Source organism: Neofelis nebulosa, chromosome 5 (genome assembly GCF_028018385.1).
Source record: "Neofelis nebulosa isolate mNeoNeb1 chromosome 5, mNeoNeb1.pri, whole genome shotgun sequence".
Taxonomy (NCBI): Eukaryota; Metazoa; Chordata; class Mammalia; order Carnivora; family Felidae; genus Neofelis; species Neofelis nebulosa.
Window position 1 is genome coordinate 148,317,378 of NC_080786.1, and position 18,404 is coordinate 148,335,781.

Genomic DNA, 18,404 nt, shown 5'->3' on the forward strand with positions numbered 1-18,404 from the left:
TACAGCCAATGGTTGGAGGGAAAGGTGAGCCCTGCGTGCCTGTTTTGGGGGTAAAGGGAATGCACCACGAGACTCTCCTCCCTCCAGAGCACGCTCAGGCTCCCAGACGGTTACTAAACGGCTTTCCAAGTTCTCAGCTGGTCCTCTAAATGAACACTGAGCAAACATTTAAAGAATATCGGTTTGAGCCAAAGTATTAGTCTGCCCTTGGCAACAACACGTGGGTCAGACCGGGCTCACACAACAACAGATGCCTGTGTCGCGCCTCACTTTGTCTGTGCAGGCATGGTTGTCAGCGGTTTACGTGCATCAGCTCACTCAAAGGCATCGCGGTCCTGGGAAGTAGGTGCCCTTCACATCCCCTTTCCGCAGCAGCCTGCCAAGGTCAGGCTGCCGGCGAGGAATGGGCCTGACCCGACCCCGCGCGCAGCGGCTCACAGTCTGCGCCTTGCGCCCACCTCGCAGGGGAAGGGACCTGGGAATCCGCGCCTGAAGCCGCGTGAGGTCGGCTGTGGGCAGGGGGCGCGAGGGGCAGGGTGCACCAAGCATTCCCTGCGCGCAGAACCGTAGTCCTTGGCCGGAACGTTCTGGAACTCCCCTGCGCAACCAGAGGCGGGGAGAGCCCAGGTCCAGCCGCGACCCCGCCCGGAGCAGCGTGGACGCCTAAAAGGTCCCCCGCGCCGAGAAGTCGCGGGAGAGGGGCGCGCGCACGGACGAGACCGCACTGTTTAGCGCACGCGCACACGAGGGCGCACGCTCGCCCGCCGCCCAGGATGAGACGGAAGGCATGGAAAGTTCCAGCTGGTTCGAGAACCGTAGGTAGCTGGAACGGCGGCGGCAGGGTCGGAGGCGGAGTGCGGCCCGTACTGGCCCCTCCTGGCTGGGCTCGCGGAGCCGCCCCCACGCGGGGGCTACGGGGCCGGGGGGTCCCGGCGGGGATGGCGAGCCTGGGGGAAAAGAGACTGTCGAGGGGGCGCGGCGCGGCCGCCTTAAGGAGGGGGCGGGGCGGGCGTGCGAGGGGGGGCGGGGCGCGCCGAGGGGGCGTGGCGGGCCGTCTGCGCAGCTGCCAGAGCCTTAAAGCCCGGGCTCGCGCGGCCGGAGCGTGCTTTCGCCGCCCGGGAGCCTTCCGGCCCAGCAGTCCGTCAGGCCCCTGCGGTTCCCTCCCCTCCTGCGTCCCGTGAACCGGCTCGGTCCGGAGCCGCGCGCGGAGCGTTCGGGCATGCCCCGCTACGAGCTGGCTTTGATCCTGAAAGCCATGCAGCGGGTAAGTGACCTTCCCCCCCCCCCACCCAGAGCCCGCCTTCCCGCGCGGGCGCCCCCCCCCCCCACCCCCAGCCGCTAGGCCGTCGCCCCCCGCCCTCCCCGCGCGGCCGGGGGGAGGCCGGGGCCGCGGGCGGGCTGCGGGCGGCGGGCGTCCGCGCTGAGGGGGCGCGCGTGGGCCGGCCGGCGCGGCGAGGCCCCGTGCGCGCGGGAGGCGGGGGTGTGCCCGCGCGGGAGCGCGGCCGCGGGAGGGTGTGCCTCGCACGCGGCCGGCCGGCGGGGCGGGCGGGGGGCGGGGCGGCCGCGGGAGTCCCTGGAAGGTCCGCGGGAGGACACGCGCGAGCGTCCGGCCCCGCTCCCGTCGTCGCGAAGCTGCCTCGTCGCCGGTCCCGCCGCCGCCGCCGCCGCCCGCTCCGCCGCCCGCCTCCACACTAGCGCCCGCCGGCCGCCCCGGAGCCGTCCGCGCTCAATAAAACGTCCTCCACAGCGTGTTTGTGCAGTTATCTGGACCACGGGCGTTTGTAACCGGTCTCACGTTAAAAAAAAATCTTTGACTTTTCTTTTTCTGACTTCAGCGAAAATCCTGCTCCGGGTGCCCTTAGCCCGGTTTCATTCATCCAAGTTGTGGCCTTTTTTGCGCCTTCCGGAAGAAATTTTTTCTCCCCCTGCTTTTGATTGCTCTTGAGGTAGGGAATTTCAGGTCTGGAGGGATGCTAAGCGAACCTGCAGCCCGTTCATTGCAAGTGATGGTGTGGCCGAGGACAGGGCCCCGCGGCCGGAAGGCAGCTCTTCGTCCTCTGTTCTGGGTCAGGTACTCCACCAGCCTTCGCCGAAATCCCCATTCTTCCCGTGAATTCGGTAACGTAGAGTGTGGTGTGTGCCCCCCACCCCCACCCCCAAGCCCAGGTATAATAAAAAAAAAATAATGATAATAAAACCTGTACCACGTCTGAACTTGGGAAGCAGAGCTGTCTGCAGCTAGATAATCACGCTCTGGGTCAATTTTGAGGAGTAGCTATTCAATGAAGTTTGGTTCAGCTTATTTCAGGCTGGGATCACGGTCCAACCTCTGTAGAAAAACTGGCAGTCAGGGAGCGGTAGGAAGTTGTTACAGTCTTGGCACACTATAAAGTGGGAAAGGACACCAGTGCCTCTTGATCAGGTCCGGAGAGTCTGGTGAGGCATGCCATTGTGTCCCCAGCTTCGTTCTTCCAGAATTTGGAAGAAGATAGGATTGTGGTGTTTAACCTCTGGAGTATCTCCGACCCCCAACCCCGGGTCTTCTGTCTCCATGCTAAGACATTATGCCTAAAGAGAAGAGGAACGAGGGATGACAAAAAGCACATTTTTTTAAAAGGAAACGTTTTTAACTATGTAGAAATTGGTTAGGCCCTGCCCTTTAATCTGTGCTTCTGAGGCGATACCATAGAGCTTGGGAAACGTGTTTTATTGACATTTATTTTACCTCGTTTTGGGACCAAACAGGTGATCGCTAAAGAGTCCGAGTATAGACCTAATGTTTGTTCATTCCATAAACCTTTGAAATGAAAACGCTGCACTTTGTCTTCAGCATAGCTGCCAAGTACATTGGGTAGTTCACATGGCTCCAAGTAGATTAGTTAAATGTTTTGCCTTTGCCATGTTCTATGTATTTTTTTGTGTTCTGTTTTTTGTATGCTCCTCTATGTGGCGCAGACATTTTTTACTTTAGTGCTAGTTGGGGAAAATAATTCAATAGTTTCTTTGAAATTCAAGGGGGTGGGGCGACCCACTAGCAGATAATCAAGGTGAACTCCTCCCTGGAGGAGGAGGCCTCCGTGGCCTCCGATAGGACATTGTAACAGTGGTGAAGTTGTGTTGAATTCCTTGACCTGAATAAAAGTAAGATTAAACAACAGCAAAAACACCTTCCCCCCCCCCCCCCCCCCCATAAAACTAGTTTTGGAGGAGGTTGTGAATGTGTAACAAACAGACTTCCTGGTTTTGAACAGTTTTGTTTTCAGTTTAGGAATTGGATTCTAAAATAGCATCAGTGCTTGGGAAAATGAATGAAAAAGTGAACGTTAGGTATGTAATGCAAAATGCCACTTGTGAGCTTGAACACCTTTGGCAGGCCTGGGAAACCTCTGTTCCAGTCTGTGGCAGTTTGTTTCTGCTGCAGGAAGCCTCTTGTAACTTCTCAATTCCAAGTTGCATGTTTTTCATATTTTTAGATTCTGAAACCCCCTCAAATGGTGATGGTTTATACCCCCCCCCCCCCCCCCCCCCCCCCCCCCCCGTCTCCCACAACCAACCATTTGTGTGTCTTGGAATTGAGGAAATGGGTTTATGTTGACAGTTCTTAACAGGAGACATGGAAGTTGAGACTGTTTTTTCCAGCTTTTTGTTTTTGGGATTCCCAGAGAGGTCTTCCTCTTTGTTTCTTTTTTGTGGTACTCTGGAAGCCTGAAGAGCATTCCTAGTCTCTTTGGAGTATGTTACTCTCCCCTCCCCTATTTTATTTCCTTTGACTCCTAGCTGGGCTCCTTAAAAATGAGCAAACAAGAACTTTTAAAATTAAAACACACAATACCGTGTTGAGGCTCAGCATCTCGTGTAGCGGAGACCCAGTGCACTGTAGTACAGTCACTTGTGGGAGTTTCCGTTGACAGATTTCAGGGTGTAGCGTACAGCACGAGTCCTTATTCAGCTATACAATTTTGTGTTGATCAGTCCCTTAGAATTTCCAGTGCTGTGTTCTTTCTCAGTTTGCAACTGGAAGTTAAAGGAGTCTCTGTTTTTGTTGCATTTCCCAGTTTATACATTCATGAATGTAGTTAGTTACCAGTCCTTCCAAGACCAAATTTATTTGGCAGGTGCCATTTAGCTTGAAGTGTGTTTTAATGTGTGTATATAAAAAAAAGTGGTCATATTTTTGTTTCTCCCCGACTTTTAATTTAGCATGAAAAGTAGGTGAAAGTGTGGCTAAATTCTGAAATTAGAAATGGTAAAGTAATGGATGTTGTGAAACCAGGCCTTTAAAGGTGATGACTAAAGCCATTTGAAAAGATGGTTGGTTGCTTAGATCATTCTTAGATTATATTTATAGAAGGGTTTCCAGAATAAAAAGATTGGAATCTTGATATACCTATATCAGGTAGCATCGGAGTTTTCTGACGACTGAGAAACTGAGATGGAGAGTTCCTTCTTCACCTCCACCTTGTCCTCTTGCAGTGGGAACACTCACGTAGAGAGAGGAGGGGTGATGCATTTCGGGTGAGGTCTGACACTGACTCCCGAGGACCTTTCTCTGGCGAGTTTGAGAAAATGGCTGATGTCCTTTCATTTCACCTTGAAATTAGATTTTAAAGATTGGTATTTAATCTCAGTTAGGTGGAAGACAGCTGCCAATATGTGAATGATAAAGCCACGTGCTGTGTAAGAAAAGCCGAGGAAAAGCTGTGTAAATTGTATAAAATTTTTACTCTTAGGATGGGTTCAGGAAGAAGAATTTTGAGATGAAAAAATCTATGCAGAACATTTATATTCTGTGGTTGCTTTGCTTAGGAAGTTTTTTTTTTAAGTTTAGGAACATTTTAATTGTCATGTGTTAGTATGTTTCCCAGAGTTGGCATGTTTAAAGTTGTGAAAACCCTGAGCACATATCTTTTCCTGAAGTTTTCCCATGGCAACTCAGGAATTTTTACATGAAGAATTAAAGATTAGTGGTTTAAATAACTAGTTTAATTGCTAAATGAATGCCCATGTGTACAACAGAATAGTGTTTATTTATCTTGTATATACTTTTCTAACAGGAATAAAATAGCAGATAGCTACTTTGGAAATCTTGAGTTCTTTTCCATTAAAACAAATTTCACTGGTCATTTTATGTTTAATACTCTCATTTTAAATTTCATTGGAAAGCAGATTATATTTTAAATTTTAAAATCAGTCATTGAAATAGTTCTTTGCGAAGAGTTTTATGTTGTAATCTGAGTTTAACTTACAACCTGGGTTTTACAAGTTTAGAAATAGAAGTGTAGTGAGTGATATTCCAATCCTTGAATATTTCTACAATTTCTGTAATTCCTGTAGAAAGCAGTAGGCTTTCTGATTGTGCGGTGAAGAGTCTTCTATTTTTCTTTACTAAAGTCTTTTTGATGAGAAAAACTGGCAACAGTTTTGTGTTTGTTCTAGAGTTGTTTCCACCATAGAATCCTCTGAAAGTAATATCTACAGAATGTTTGCATTTGAGATCCCTTTTGGAGACATAAAGTGCTAATGATAATGAACTCAAGTATGGGACTGGCCAAACCTAGGTCATTGCAGCTTGGCTTGTTGGCAACATTTGATCATGAGGAAATAGTGACATTTCTGCTCTCAGGTGGTGGCAGACAAAAGTTCAAAAGGAAACCTCTTTGTTCTAGCTGTCAGATGGAGAAGTTAGTCTTTTTCTTCTCTTGGGCCCTCCTTGAACAGCTTAGCTTGTATCTTTAATAATCACCCTTTGTGTTTGGTCTGCTTGAAACCAGACAACTGAAAATAGTTCTCCAGTAATGAAAGACTTGAGCCTTGTGGGCAATGTTATACTCTCATTTGGTATTAAAGTTTTCTTGGGTTACAGCTCATTCCCGCAGCAAGTGATTGAAGAAGGAGTCCTGTTCCTGCCCCTGAGCTACAGCTAAGGTACAAGGAGTGGCTTGGGGGTAAGGAATCCTTCCTCACCAGATGTGGTTTGTATTTGTTAAGACTGCTTGTCGGAAGTTGACATTTCTGCACTAATTTTTATTTTCTTAATTGTTACTCATGACCCGCACATTCGTTACTCATGTTTATAGGTTTTTAAAATCTGGGAATTTATGTGCAGACTGCTATTGAATCTTCTCACCTTTAGATCACAAAATCACTTTAAAGGAAACAAAGAGTTTGAGAGCAATGAGGGACAAATTCTAAGGTAATAATTTTCATTCAGTTGCCTTTGCTGTATTTGTAGTACAAGCATAATTTTTCTGTTCCTTATAAAGAATACCTCTTCTTAGTGCAAGGCAATGTTCTTACCCAACAGGGATGTCAACACATGTTCTCTCTTAGTGGAGCCAAATTTAAGGAAATCAACCAAATTTAAGGAATGTCTGGTAAGGTATTAATATATTTAAAGGAAAAACTGCCCTTAGGAGTTTGGAAAAGGACAGTTAATCCAATTCTCTTATCTTTGTTCTATGCTACAGCAGGGAGTCGGCAGACTGTGGCTCACAGGCCAGTTTAGCTGCCGCCTGTATTGTATGGTTTGTGAGCTTGGAAAGAATTTTACATTTTTAAGTAGTTGGGGAAAAAAAATCAAAAGAAGGATAACTTATGATGTGAAAATTTTATGAAATTCAAATTGCAGGGTCCATAAATGTAGGTGTATTGGGACATAACCCTGTTTATTTTTTTATATTTGTTCTCACCCTTTACAGAAGAAGTTTGCTGACCCTTGATTTAGAGTATACAAACAAAATCTCCTAGGTTCAGTATTAGCTTTACGGTGCTGTTTTCTGACATTTCTGCATCAGTGCCTTCCATTTTCCTCCTCCTATTACTATACCTTTTACTTTCATATGGATGATTTGCCTTTTTTTGGTAACAAGCCAAGAACCCTGGCGTTTTGTGCTCTTCTGTGTGCTGGTTATATAGCCTCCTGGATGTCCCCTTGGCACTGCAAACTCAATATGGTTCAGACTTGAGTCGCCTACCCTAAAACTGGTCTAACTTACTCTGTGGCTTCTCTGTCTTCTGTCACCTGTGGCTGAGCAAATGCAACTCCTTATATTCCTGCAGTCCCAATCCCATGTGGTGTCTTCTCTGCTCAGGTTGAACCACTAATATTTCTATCTTGATTCTTGCAGTTTCTTAGCTGGTCTCTAACACACTGCTGAGGGGAGGATAATTAATGCCTGTAGTAAATATGTTTCTTGGAGTACAAAAATAGTTCTTGAGATGCTGTAAGACCATCAAATTCAGATTCAGTTGAGATTCATTTTTAAGTAGGAGATAATACAAAGCATTGTATAGTGGTGGCTTTCTGAGTACTTCATTGTCTTTCTGTAATAGTTGATTGTGTCAACACTTGCCAAATTCCAGCACACCTCTCTTTTTCAGAGACATTCAGAATGAAGTCTGGCATCTAAGGCCACCTGTGATAGAATGCCTGACTTTTTTGTTTTTAGACTTCATATCAATTTCTTTCATTCCCGTTTCCATATATTAAGTAAACAGACCTGTTGTAGATCTCCATAAATACCATTACGTTTCATTTTCTTTGGTGCCTGTGTCATCCTGCTTTTCTTGGAATGCCCTCCCTTTCCATATTACCCATGATATACATGAAAACTTGCCTCAAATTCATTTTCACTTCGTTAATACATTAAAAAAATACTGAGGGAGGGCCTGCACTGTTGGGGGAGTATAGACTGTAATTTTTCCTTTGGATTTGCATGGTGTTTTCCTGTGTCTTATCACACGGATCACTTTCTACTGCATATTGTAGTTAATTGGTGAATGTTTACCTTCTTTGCTAGATTACAAATTCTTGAGAGTCCAGCCTGTTTCATTTCTATCCTCTCCGCTGCTCTGCACTGCACATGTCTGTGTTCACTTAGCTACCTTATGGGATTCCTACTCTCATCTCTGAAACAGTTTCGGGTGATAGCATGCTGACCTCTTGTGTTAGTGAATTGCTTTCAAGTCAGTGCACTTGGCTTGCACTGGGCAAGATACATGCCTACCAGAAGTGGTGTTCGTTTTCAAGACTATTTGATGGCAGGTAATCTTGTTTTTATAATAATTAAATATCATGTAAACTGATAAAATGAGTGCAAAACTTTTTTTTCCCCTGAAAACCAAGTTGGATTCTTTGGAAAGACTTGATAAAGGTGAGTTCCTAAAATAATGGCTGTAGAATTAGATATGGCCGTAGTAACTAAAAGTTTGGGAGGAAGAACATTAGTCCCAAAGGATTCTGTGTGCTTTCCACTTTAATGAAACTGAAAATGGAAATTGTAGATGATGCATTAATAGGTGTGGTTTAGATCAAGCAGAAGGAACTTCAATCAGCAAGGTGCTCCTCCTCATCGATCCCATTCTCCAAGTGCTTTGACCCCATATTAAGATTGGCAAATGAATGTACATTTATGTGTTAAACTTAAATAAAATGTTTAAGGTACGTATGTATGATATTTTGACTTCCTGCTTTAGCGTTAATCCCTTTTTTTTTTTTTTACCTGTTACGTTTGGATATGATTGGGATATGAAAGCTTCTGCTTCAGTAAGTGTTCTGATTTTTGTTTTCTAAATGATTAGAAGAACATAAGACCCTCAATGAAGATACTGGTTGTATTATGTCGAAATAAAGAACTGGCACGGGGATACTAGAAAGAGCTAGAGACAGATCGACCTGGTTTTGGTTCCTGGCACCTATCTCCTAGGGATCTTAACCTTTTTGGATCTTCATTTCCTCGCTGTAAAATGGGAGTAATCTCTAAGTTGGAGAGTCTGAAGATAAAGTGGTAACATGACCTTGGAGGTAATAGGTGTTCAGTATGTCACCGAAGTAGCTTTGTGATATCAGGCAAGTTATTGAACTTTTATTACGTAGTTTTTCATTATGGCCGCTTTATTGATGAGAAGACTCCAAAAGGTAAATTTTTTTTATATGTAAGTTGTTTTATCAGAATCTGACAGTTAGTCAGACCTGGAATATGGTAGTTGCTCAGTAAGTATTTGAATTTATAACATGAGTCATACTGCATAATAGCTTGCATACAAATTAAGCAAGGGCAAGCTTGTGATTATAGGAGATGTAGCGTGTGAGTATGAGGGTTCCCACGAACTCCACCAGCTTAGAACAATCTGTCAGACCGATGTCCATCATTTATATTAACAACTGCTGGCTTTTGCCGGGCACTGTGCACTGGGACTCCTCATAAAGAACTACACTATTTGCATCTGGTCTTTGTGTTATCATTCCCATCCAACTTTATTATAACTAGTGCTTAGTAAGACAGTATTTTAGGTGAGGAGTTGGGAAAAGTGACAAATAGGGAAAATCTAAACAGAAGAATTACTTTGGATAGGCTCTTAATTATTAAGGGGACTTGAGGCAAGTGTAGGGGGAAACAGTATTTTGATTTATTCAGTGAGTATTCGATTGCTAATGTGACCAAATTGCTAAAGCTGTAAGGGTGAACTCTTCGGTACGAAAAACAGATGGAGCAGATAGATGATAGCCCAGTTGATTTCTCACACTCCATGGTATTTTCAGTTAGTATTCTATTTTTCATTTCTGATGCAGCATTGTATTATAAAACTAAATATTTCATTTTAATTGGTGATTTTAAGAGATTTGTTCCATTCCTGTTGGTACAGATTTTACTTTTATGAAAGAATTAAAACTATTTTACAGCACATGTTGCTGGAATGTATATATTTATTTTATTAATATGCTTTTATTTATTTTTTTTAGTAATTGTTTTGTAAGCCAGGAATACTCGTGATCTAACGAGTCCAAGATAAGATCTTCTACAAGAGAATGTGCATTTTTTTTTGATGTTTACTTAACTGTCAATCTTTTAAATCCAACTTTATTTCAGACTTAATTTGTGACTTTGTACCTGATTATTTTATTTTGCTGAAGTTGCATAATGGGATTGGGGATGGTATGAGGTATTGGGCACCATTTGAAGCACACTTGAGAAATGTGTATATGTGAGTCTATAACGGAAGAAACCAGACTGTGACCAAGAGGAATAGCAATGCTGGTAACTTAAGTCCTTTTCATTCTGTTTGGGAGCCGGCAATGTGAATGTAAATGTATTCGTGAGTTAATAAAAGCTACTTAACAAAGTTGCCTGAGGAATAGCCAGGATGTGTGTTGGATTCTTTTAACTATTGTGTTTTAAAACCGGGTAAGTATGAACTGTCGTCCTCGGTTTAGATTAAATTTTGTCCTAGTTCGGAGTGTCTCAACTCAAGACTGCAAAGGGTTGGGAGGGCCTGTGGCAAAATGGAAGGGCTGCTGGGTGGAGGAGATTGTGTGTCCTGGTAGGGACGGTGCTTGTTAACCAAGTCTGTTGCCTGGGAACGTGGGTCTGGTTTTGCCAGCTTGTCCTTTTCTGCCCTAGTGTTCGCAGCCAGAAATCCAGATTTTATAGAAAATTTGATATTTAAGATGTTGGCAAGTAACTCAAAAATATTTAAACACGATGAACCAAATGAAATCTATCTGTTGGTCAGATATGCTACCATCTTAGAATCTATGATTGAGATCATTGGCCTTAGACATTTTTTTAAAGGTGTCCCTGATGGTCTTTAGACTTCTTTTAGAATTTAGGTTTCAGAAATTGCTGCTCATATGTTGATAAACTCACTTTTTAACTGGTCATTGGTTTACGATAGGACTAACAGTTAATTACTGTAAATGGCAAACATGTTTAATTCTTAAAAGTAGTATTGGTTTCTAGTTGGGGCTACTGTGTTAGGTATGCCCATTTAGGCTAAAGTGTACGTATAGACTTCAGAGACTTGCACAAGAACTGCAGTATGACTTAATGTAAATTGTCAGAAATTAGTATTTTTAGTACTGTTTTTTTTTGTATTTTGTATTTTAAGCATGCATTAGTGCAGTTTGGTTTATACCTATTGTACTAAGCTGTTTGGGGTTTGCGGTACTATTTTGAGCAGACAGCTTGTCGAGAAAATGAAATTTTTTGAAGTTTGCATTAGCTTATATGACCCATGAGCCTTGGAATATAATATTACCCTGAAAAAATGTAGGTGCTCTTCCAGTCACAGTTAGAACAAGGGGATGATACAGTATTTTTTTATTGTATTAAAAAAAATTTTTTTTTTATTTTTGAGGGAGCAGAGAGCGCGAGTGAGCAAGCATAAGTGGGTGAGGGGCAGAGAGAGAGAGGGGAGACACAGAATCCAAAGCAGGGTCCACGCTCTGAGCTGTCAGCACAGAGCCTGACGTGGGGCTGGAACTCAAGAACCGTGAGGTCATGACCTCAGCCAAAGTCGGATGCTGAACTGACTGAGCTACCCAGGCGCCCCTAGTATTTTTATTTTTTTAATGTGTATTTATTCTTGAGACAGAGACAGAGCATGAACAGGGGAGGGGCAGAGAGAGAGAGAGAGAGAGAGAGAGAGAGAGAGAGAGAGAGACACACATAGAATCCGAAACAGGCTCCAGGCTTTGAGCTGTCCACACAGAGCCCAATGCGGGGCTTGAACCCATGAACTGTGAGATCATGACCTGAGCCGAAGTCGGACACCCAACCAACTGAGCCACCCAGGAGCCCCAGCTAGTATTTTTATTTTTGACCAGGGCTTCATGTTTCTGTAGATTGGAAGCCAAGTTATTATCTTGACTGACATTTTTTGTCTTTGTTACTTCCCCACTCTCACTTCATATACATAATAGCAAATTAAAAATCTCAGGTCCATCTCAGGTTCTTTCCTGCCTTTCTAGTCCTGCTTCTCCCCGCCCCCCCCCCCCCCCCAAATTCATTTTTACCATGATTGCAGCGTCCTGGTTAAGGCAATCCCTACCCACTTTGGGGGACATTTCAGGAGTGGTTGGTGTGGGTGAGAGCTTAAAAACAGAATTGCACGTGAAGAGTGTGGATTTAACAAAACCATAATCTGAACCTCCTCAACTTGGAGCCCTCAGTGCTTGAAAACTGGCTTCGGTTGCTTCTGCCCCAGAATCCAGAAGTGCTGGCGTTGTCTTCATTTGGACTTTAGTTTTTAAATGTTCTTGTTGACACCCACCCTTACTGTTAAAATGCTGGAGTTTTCGTCAAGAGACCCAAGTGCAGCTGTCATATAGCCAGACTGCTGTGGAGTAGTCCAGTGTGGGAACATTCTCAGGGTGGTGATCAAGACCTTAGCTGCACTTGGATTTCAGGTGCTGAGAAGGTCCTTGACTTGAAACCCATGTGTAGCCTTTGCTTTAGTTAGATGGGTAGATTATGAATATAAAATACCGTTCAGTTCTGGTTTTGATTCAGTGTTAAGGTGAGTGTTGGTGAATGAAAGGCTAAATTTGAGAGTAGGGTCTGTGCCAGGTGTATGTTACATATAGAAAAGATGTACTTTTAAAAAAATCGGTTGAACCTGTTAAGTAAATGTATGATCCAGTGATACGTTGTTTTGATTCTCATTCTTTTGCTGGTATGCTATTTGCCTTCTGTTTTGTTAGCATACTTCACACAGTTGCTTTCTCATATACAGTAATTGCGGTTTTGAAAACCTTAGACACCACCTTTCCATTAGGATGAGCTTAAGTCCGTAGTAGCTGTAGTAGGAGTGTCGGTCTCAGGAACCATTCTCGTGTGGGCTAAGGGCCAGGAGTGCTTGCCATGTCAGTTTAAGAAGACTAAGGTGAAGAAAAAGTCGTCCTGATAAAGTTTTTTAAATTAAATATTTTATCCGATTAGGCTGAAATAATTGGAAGCTGTAACTTAAGCATCTTCGAATTTCTGGCATTCATGGAAAGCAGTTGTGATCCTATTTTTCCGGATTTTTTAGACCAGTCTCCTTTCCTATCTTTGAAATACAAGGGGAAAATCTAGCTGCATTCGTAGTCTGTAACACCATACCCCAGTTGTATGTTCACTTTTTACATTCAATTCAAGCCATGATTTCTACCAATCCTTCCAAATAGAAGTAAAGTTATCCTGTTTTGTGGTCTTACTTTTTACTTCTTGAAAATCTTATATACCCCAACCTTTGGAGAAAATTGGAAAGTTTAAGAGTTTTCCAACCAAATGTATCTGCTTGAGGAAACATCCCAGTTTCAGGATCTTCTATTTATGCCTTGGCCTCCTGGGAGAATTAGAATCTGGTCTACAAGAAGGCTTGTGTTTATATTTTCTGGCCCTTGTTACATGGAAAAAGAAAATTTTGGCATGTGTTCCTTCTAGGAATCTTTTTTCCAGGAATATAAGACATCAAGTTGGATGAGCACAGAAAACATGAAGGTGAACCACAGAGTTGACGTGGTGGATGTTCTCCTTCTGAACCTTCTGTTTGATACTACCTAGTCCTTAGTGGGTAGTTCAAGCAGGGTGTGTGTGTGTGTGTGTGTGTGTGTGTGTGTATTCTCTCCTTCAATACTCGGCCATCTTAAGGGTGAGGTGGTGTGATCTCCATTTTCCAAGTGAAAAACCTGAAGCAGAAAGGTGCCGAGGTTTCACACAGCTCAGTGGCTGGGCCAGCATCTCACGAGCAGTCTCAACCTAGAAGCAAGCTCTGCTTTTCATCACTGTATCTGTAAAAGGAGTTTACAACATCATGGTGGTACAGTTAAAGTCCCTTTAGATTGAAAGAAGTAGTTCACATCTATTTTGAGTGCCTGCAGAGAGGACTGGCAGTACCATGTTTTGAGGGAATATAGTGGTAAACTGGAAGACAAAGTTCCAGCTTTCTTGGAGCTTACATTCTAGTAAGGGAGACAAACCAGCAGATGCTAGAGAAAGCGTGATGAGAGACAAATGTGGCAAATTGCATTTTTGTTAGAGTGCTCAGGCAAGGCGGAAACTTCAGTGAGGAGTCTTAAGTACACTGCTGCCGGTAACTGGGGGCAGAAGAGATGAACGAGTGCAGATATGTCGGAGTTCTGTGTTAGCTTTGCATTCAGTTCAGCAGGCTTTTGTTTTGTCGGTTGCCTTCAAACCTTTCCTGAAAGAATTGACAGTGCATAACAATTGTTCATTGCTTATTTTTTGTCCACAGGACCTTTTCATTTAGTAATCTAGACGTTGCCTTAAGGTACATCTTTTTCCCCATTTTATAGAAGTGAAAATTAAGATCCAGAATTGAGCACACATAAAAGGAAATAGTGCAGTGAATCTCCATACTATGCCCATCACCCAGCTTCAGCAACCAATCAACGCTTACCAATCTTGCTTCATCTACACTCTGCCCCTTTGGTTTTGTTTTCGGAAGTATTTTATCTTATTTTAACTTTATCTTAAAATTTTAAATCTTCGGAAGAGTTACAAGACCCAGGGGTGCTTGGGTGGCTCAGTCAGTTAAGCGTCTTGACTTGATTTTGGCTCAGGTTGATCTCACGGTTTGTGAGATCGAGCCCTGCTTTGGACTCTGCACGGACAGGGCGGAACGTGCTTGGGATTCTTTCTCTGCTCCCCACTCCCCCCCCACCCCCCAATGAATAAACATTAAAAAAAAAAAAAAAAAAAGACCAGTTCAATTAACACCTGCAGGCTTTTCACCTAGATCACTGGCTGTTAGAGTTTGCCATATTTGCCGTTTTGTTTTGTTTTTGTTTTTGTTTTAATCTACACTGTTGGAGAGATGCAGACATCTTGACGTGGCCCTTTTTTTTTCTTAAGGAATAAGGGCTTTACTTCCTAACTACAACATAACCATTGCACAATTCTGACATTGCTACTGTATTATAAAATGTTCAGTACACGTTCAAATTTATTCCATTGATATCTTTTAACTTTTTAATCCAGTATTTAATCGAGAATCAATCAAGGATTTAGTTGTTTAGTCTCCTTGATCTAGAACAATTCTCTGGTCCTTGTCGTTAATGACAGTAGCACTTTGAAGAGTCCAGGCCCACTGGTCTTCAGAATCCCTCGGTTTGGATTTGTCTAGTTGGTTTTCTCATGACTAGAGATAGGTTAAACATTGTTGGCATAATTATTAAAGAGGGATGTCAGGGTATTGTATCAAGAGGCATGTCAGTTTGTCTCACTATTGATGTTAAGCATTCAGTCGGTGTAGGTGATAGCCGTTAGATTGCCCTAATGTAAATGTATCTTCCTTTTGTAATCCGTGACCTCTAGGGTGACAAACTTGAGACTGAGTATTCTCTTCAGTCTTCCAGTGGGGTTAGCATCTGTTGATGACTCTGAATCATTTGTTGCCGGACTACGTTAAAGCAAAGTACAGATATAAGATTTCACCTGTAAGTGTTTCGTATGCATCCAAAAGTTAAGGGCTTTAAAGAAAAACAAAAGCCAACCACAGTGCTTTTATGACATCAAATGAATTCCATAACAGCTCCATGTTCAAATTCTCCGAATTGTCTCAAATGTTTTTCCCCAGTTGGTTTGCTTGAATCTGAGTCCAAACAAGGTCCACAGGCTACATTTACCAGATGGCCTGTTGAGTCTTTTACTCTAACAGATTCCCCACCCTTCTTTTCTGAATTTGATAATTTCCCGGTGTTTTATGTGTTCATCTCTTCCGGGTATTTTCGGTAAGCTGGCAGGTAGAAATTTGATTGTTTCGTTTTGCAAGAGGACATGAGTATTCTGGGTGTGGCATTATATGTCTGCCTTTTAGAGAAGATTGGTTCTTGATACTGTCAGCCTCATCCATCCAGTTTAAATTTCCCCATCAACCTTTCACCTAAGGGTTCTAGCATCCATTGTAACCATTGCGTAGGATTTGTATAGTTGCTTTCTCATGATTAGAGATAAGGTTAGACTTTGATTCATCAGGGACTATAAAGGGTGACTTTCTAATTGCATTTTTCCTTTTGTATCAGTGAGGTTTCTTTCTGACTTGTGTTTATTCCTGTTATGTGTATCTTCCTGGGGAACGTTATAAAAGGGTACATTCTTCATTTCACTGAGGATGTTCTTGGACTCCCTTAATGATACGTCCTCAATTTTCTCATCTGTAGATTGAGGATAATTATCGTGCCTTCCTCCTGGGGTTTTTGTGAAGATTGGATGAGCTGGTACATGTAGTGTAGAAATGGTGCCTGGCACTAGTGTTGGTAAGTGTACTTAACAAAGTAACTCTCAGTTCTTTGGAAACATTTAAACCGTCAGGTGTAATGAAGAGGCGGAGAAGGGAGAGAGTCTTCATAAGCTGACGTTAGCGAGAGGCTTGGGCTTGTATTGAGTGGGCTAAAGGAAGGTGCTGCTTGCCCACACTGACGTGCCTTTTGCATAGAAATGACTGCAGTACAAGAAGCACTTGGATATCACTGCGCGCTACGAGGTGGATGTTGCTAATACCTGGAGCACGTTCTGAAGTGGAGTGAGCACAATGAAGTATGTAGACCACTCTCACGGTGGGCAGGTAGGATGAGATCGTGTCTCCAGACACAGATTTTTATTACCTCATGGCCCATTGAGATTTTCCCCCCGATTGAGATTTTTATCTGAGCAGAAGGCTTCTTGCCTAGTTGGATTTGCCTGGTCATTCCACACACCTTCCAAACTTTGTGATAGCCGATGTTTTTGTTATGGGAGCAAATGCTGTACTCCCTTTTGGCCTTTTAATAATCTGCCATCATTTATTGCCTAAAAAGACCCACCAGTGATGATCGTGTAGGATATTGAAAGTATCGGGTAGCTCGGTTGGGTACTTGATCATTAATATTTGATTCTTTTACTTAACAAACACTTGGCCTGCCTGCTGTGTGCCAGACTGTTCTAGACATAGATTATATCACTGAACAGCACAGATAAGAATCTCTACCCTGATGGAGTTTACATTCTGGTAGTGAGGAGACAGCAAACATAAACAAGTTTACAGTATGGTAGAAGGTATCGAGTGCTGTGGAAAGAAAGAAAGCAGGATAGGGTGCCTGGCTAGCTTGCTTAGTCAGTAGAGCATCAGACTCTTGGTCTGAGGGTCGTGAGTTCAAGCCCCACGGTGTGTGTAGAAATTACTTTTCAAAGTAAATAAAGCAGGATGAGAGACTGAGATGGCTAGGGCAGTTACTTTTGAGCAAAGATGTAAATGAGAAAAAAGCAAGTTTTGTGAAAATCTGGGAGTGCTGAGTGTACCCTGCAGAGGGAACAGCAAATGTCAGGGCCCATAGGTGTGTTTGGTGCATTGTGAATAAAGGGGTGACTGCTTCCTGTGTTTGTTGATATCGTGCAGTGGGCCAAGGGCCAAACTTTGGAGGTAGGTGAAGAGGTGAGGGCATTTCGTTAACTAGATGAGATTAAATGGTGATTCGGATCAGAGTTCGAGCATTTGAAATTGTTAAGTGGATTGATTTTAGATACATTTTTTTTGAGGTAGACCCAACAGACCAGTGGACTGATGTGTGTGGCTTGAGAGAGACCGTGCAGCAGCAGTCAGTCAAGGATGACTGTATTACTGACATCATAGGACTTGGGCAGTAGTGAGGATGGGTTCCCCATTCCTTGAGATGGGGAGGACTGACAGGAAGACAGGTCTGAGGGATATGAGCCAAGTCATTCACACTCCCAAACAAGGATAGGTGGCCTCCAAACTTCAGTCAGAACTGTGCCCCACAGATTTTACTAGGAGAACTCTTCCGTCCGATGGACGACCAGGTGTTGCCAGTTCTTTTAACCTAATGTCTTAAGGATGGAGGGTTTAGCAGGTGAAGGAAGCCTGGCTTGGGTAGTAGCTTGATAGAGCCCACGGTAACAAAGTCAGGTGGAGAAGGGACCAGATTTAATTTTTTGTTCTCTGGTGAAAGGACTGATTAACAGTGCAGAGAGAATGAAGGCAGAAGCCTTGGCTTGGGATGGTGAGGAGGAGGATGAGCCCTGGTCTTAACAGCTGACTCCATCTGCTCTAATTGTTTACTTACCTCCGTTTCTCCTTACATGTATCCATTTACATGTGATCGTACATAAAGAGTTCAGTTGAATTTTTATCCTGTGTTGTTGTTGTCCATTTTGTAAACATTTGTCGTATGTACATATATACATCTCAGGTATTTTCTCTGCAAGCACAGATTTTTAAACATGGTTGATACGGAATGATCTTTTATTAATTGATACGGTTTATGTTTCTTCTAGGAGTAAAGAAATGTTCTTGTCATTAAAGTTGGTATTGCCTAGTGATGACAAGGGCAGAAACTATTTAGACAGATGAATGTGAGTGCAGATCTTGATGTAAATACAAATAATAACTAACATGAGGCAAGTTATGCTACTTTTTGGATTCAGGTTTCTCATCTGTGAAACGGTCATTAATAACTACTTGTCCCGTGATTGTTGTGAGGAGCACAGTCATGCACACAGCACTCTGGGTACAGTGTCCATATAAGGTGTTAGGACTTAGGTCAGTTAGTGTCATTTATCACTCACTTGTCTTTGACCGTCACCTCTTACAAGCAAACATAGGCGCTGCTGCTGTCTTATTTCATA

The 18,404-nt window shown here is 43.3% G+C and overlaps 2 protein-coding genes across 5 annotated transcripts in view; both read left to right on the plus strand.

Moving 5' to 3' along the window:
- The first annotated feature begins 435 nt into the window (after nt 1-435).
- Nucleotides 436-18,404, plus strand: part of SLC5A3 (solute carrier family 5 member 3) — a 32,526-nt gene continuing 14,557 nt past the window's right edge. The window contains exon 1 of one of the 4 annotated variants that reach the window (XM_058731907.1): nt 436-819. The gene's annotated coding sequence lies outside the window, so the exon portion shown is untranslated. Of the gene's footprint in view, nt 820-1,127; nt 1,265-3,533; nt 16,040-18,404 lie in introns of those variants that run through there. The other 3 variants (XM_058731909.1, XM_058731906.1, XM_058731908.1) reach the window with 3 other exon arrangements.
- MRPS6 (mitochondrial ribosomal protein S6) overlaps nt 1,079-18,404 on the plus strand; it is a 67,600-nt gene continuing 50,274 nt past the window's right edge. The window contains exon 1 of the mRNA XM_058731910.1: nt 1,079-1,264. Within this exon, the coding sequence (XP_058587893.1) occupies nt 1,220-1,264 (45 nt within the window). The 5' untranslated portion in view covers nt 1,079-1,219. The remainder of the gene's footprint in view (nt 1,265-18,404) is intronic.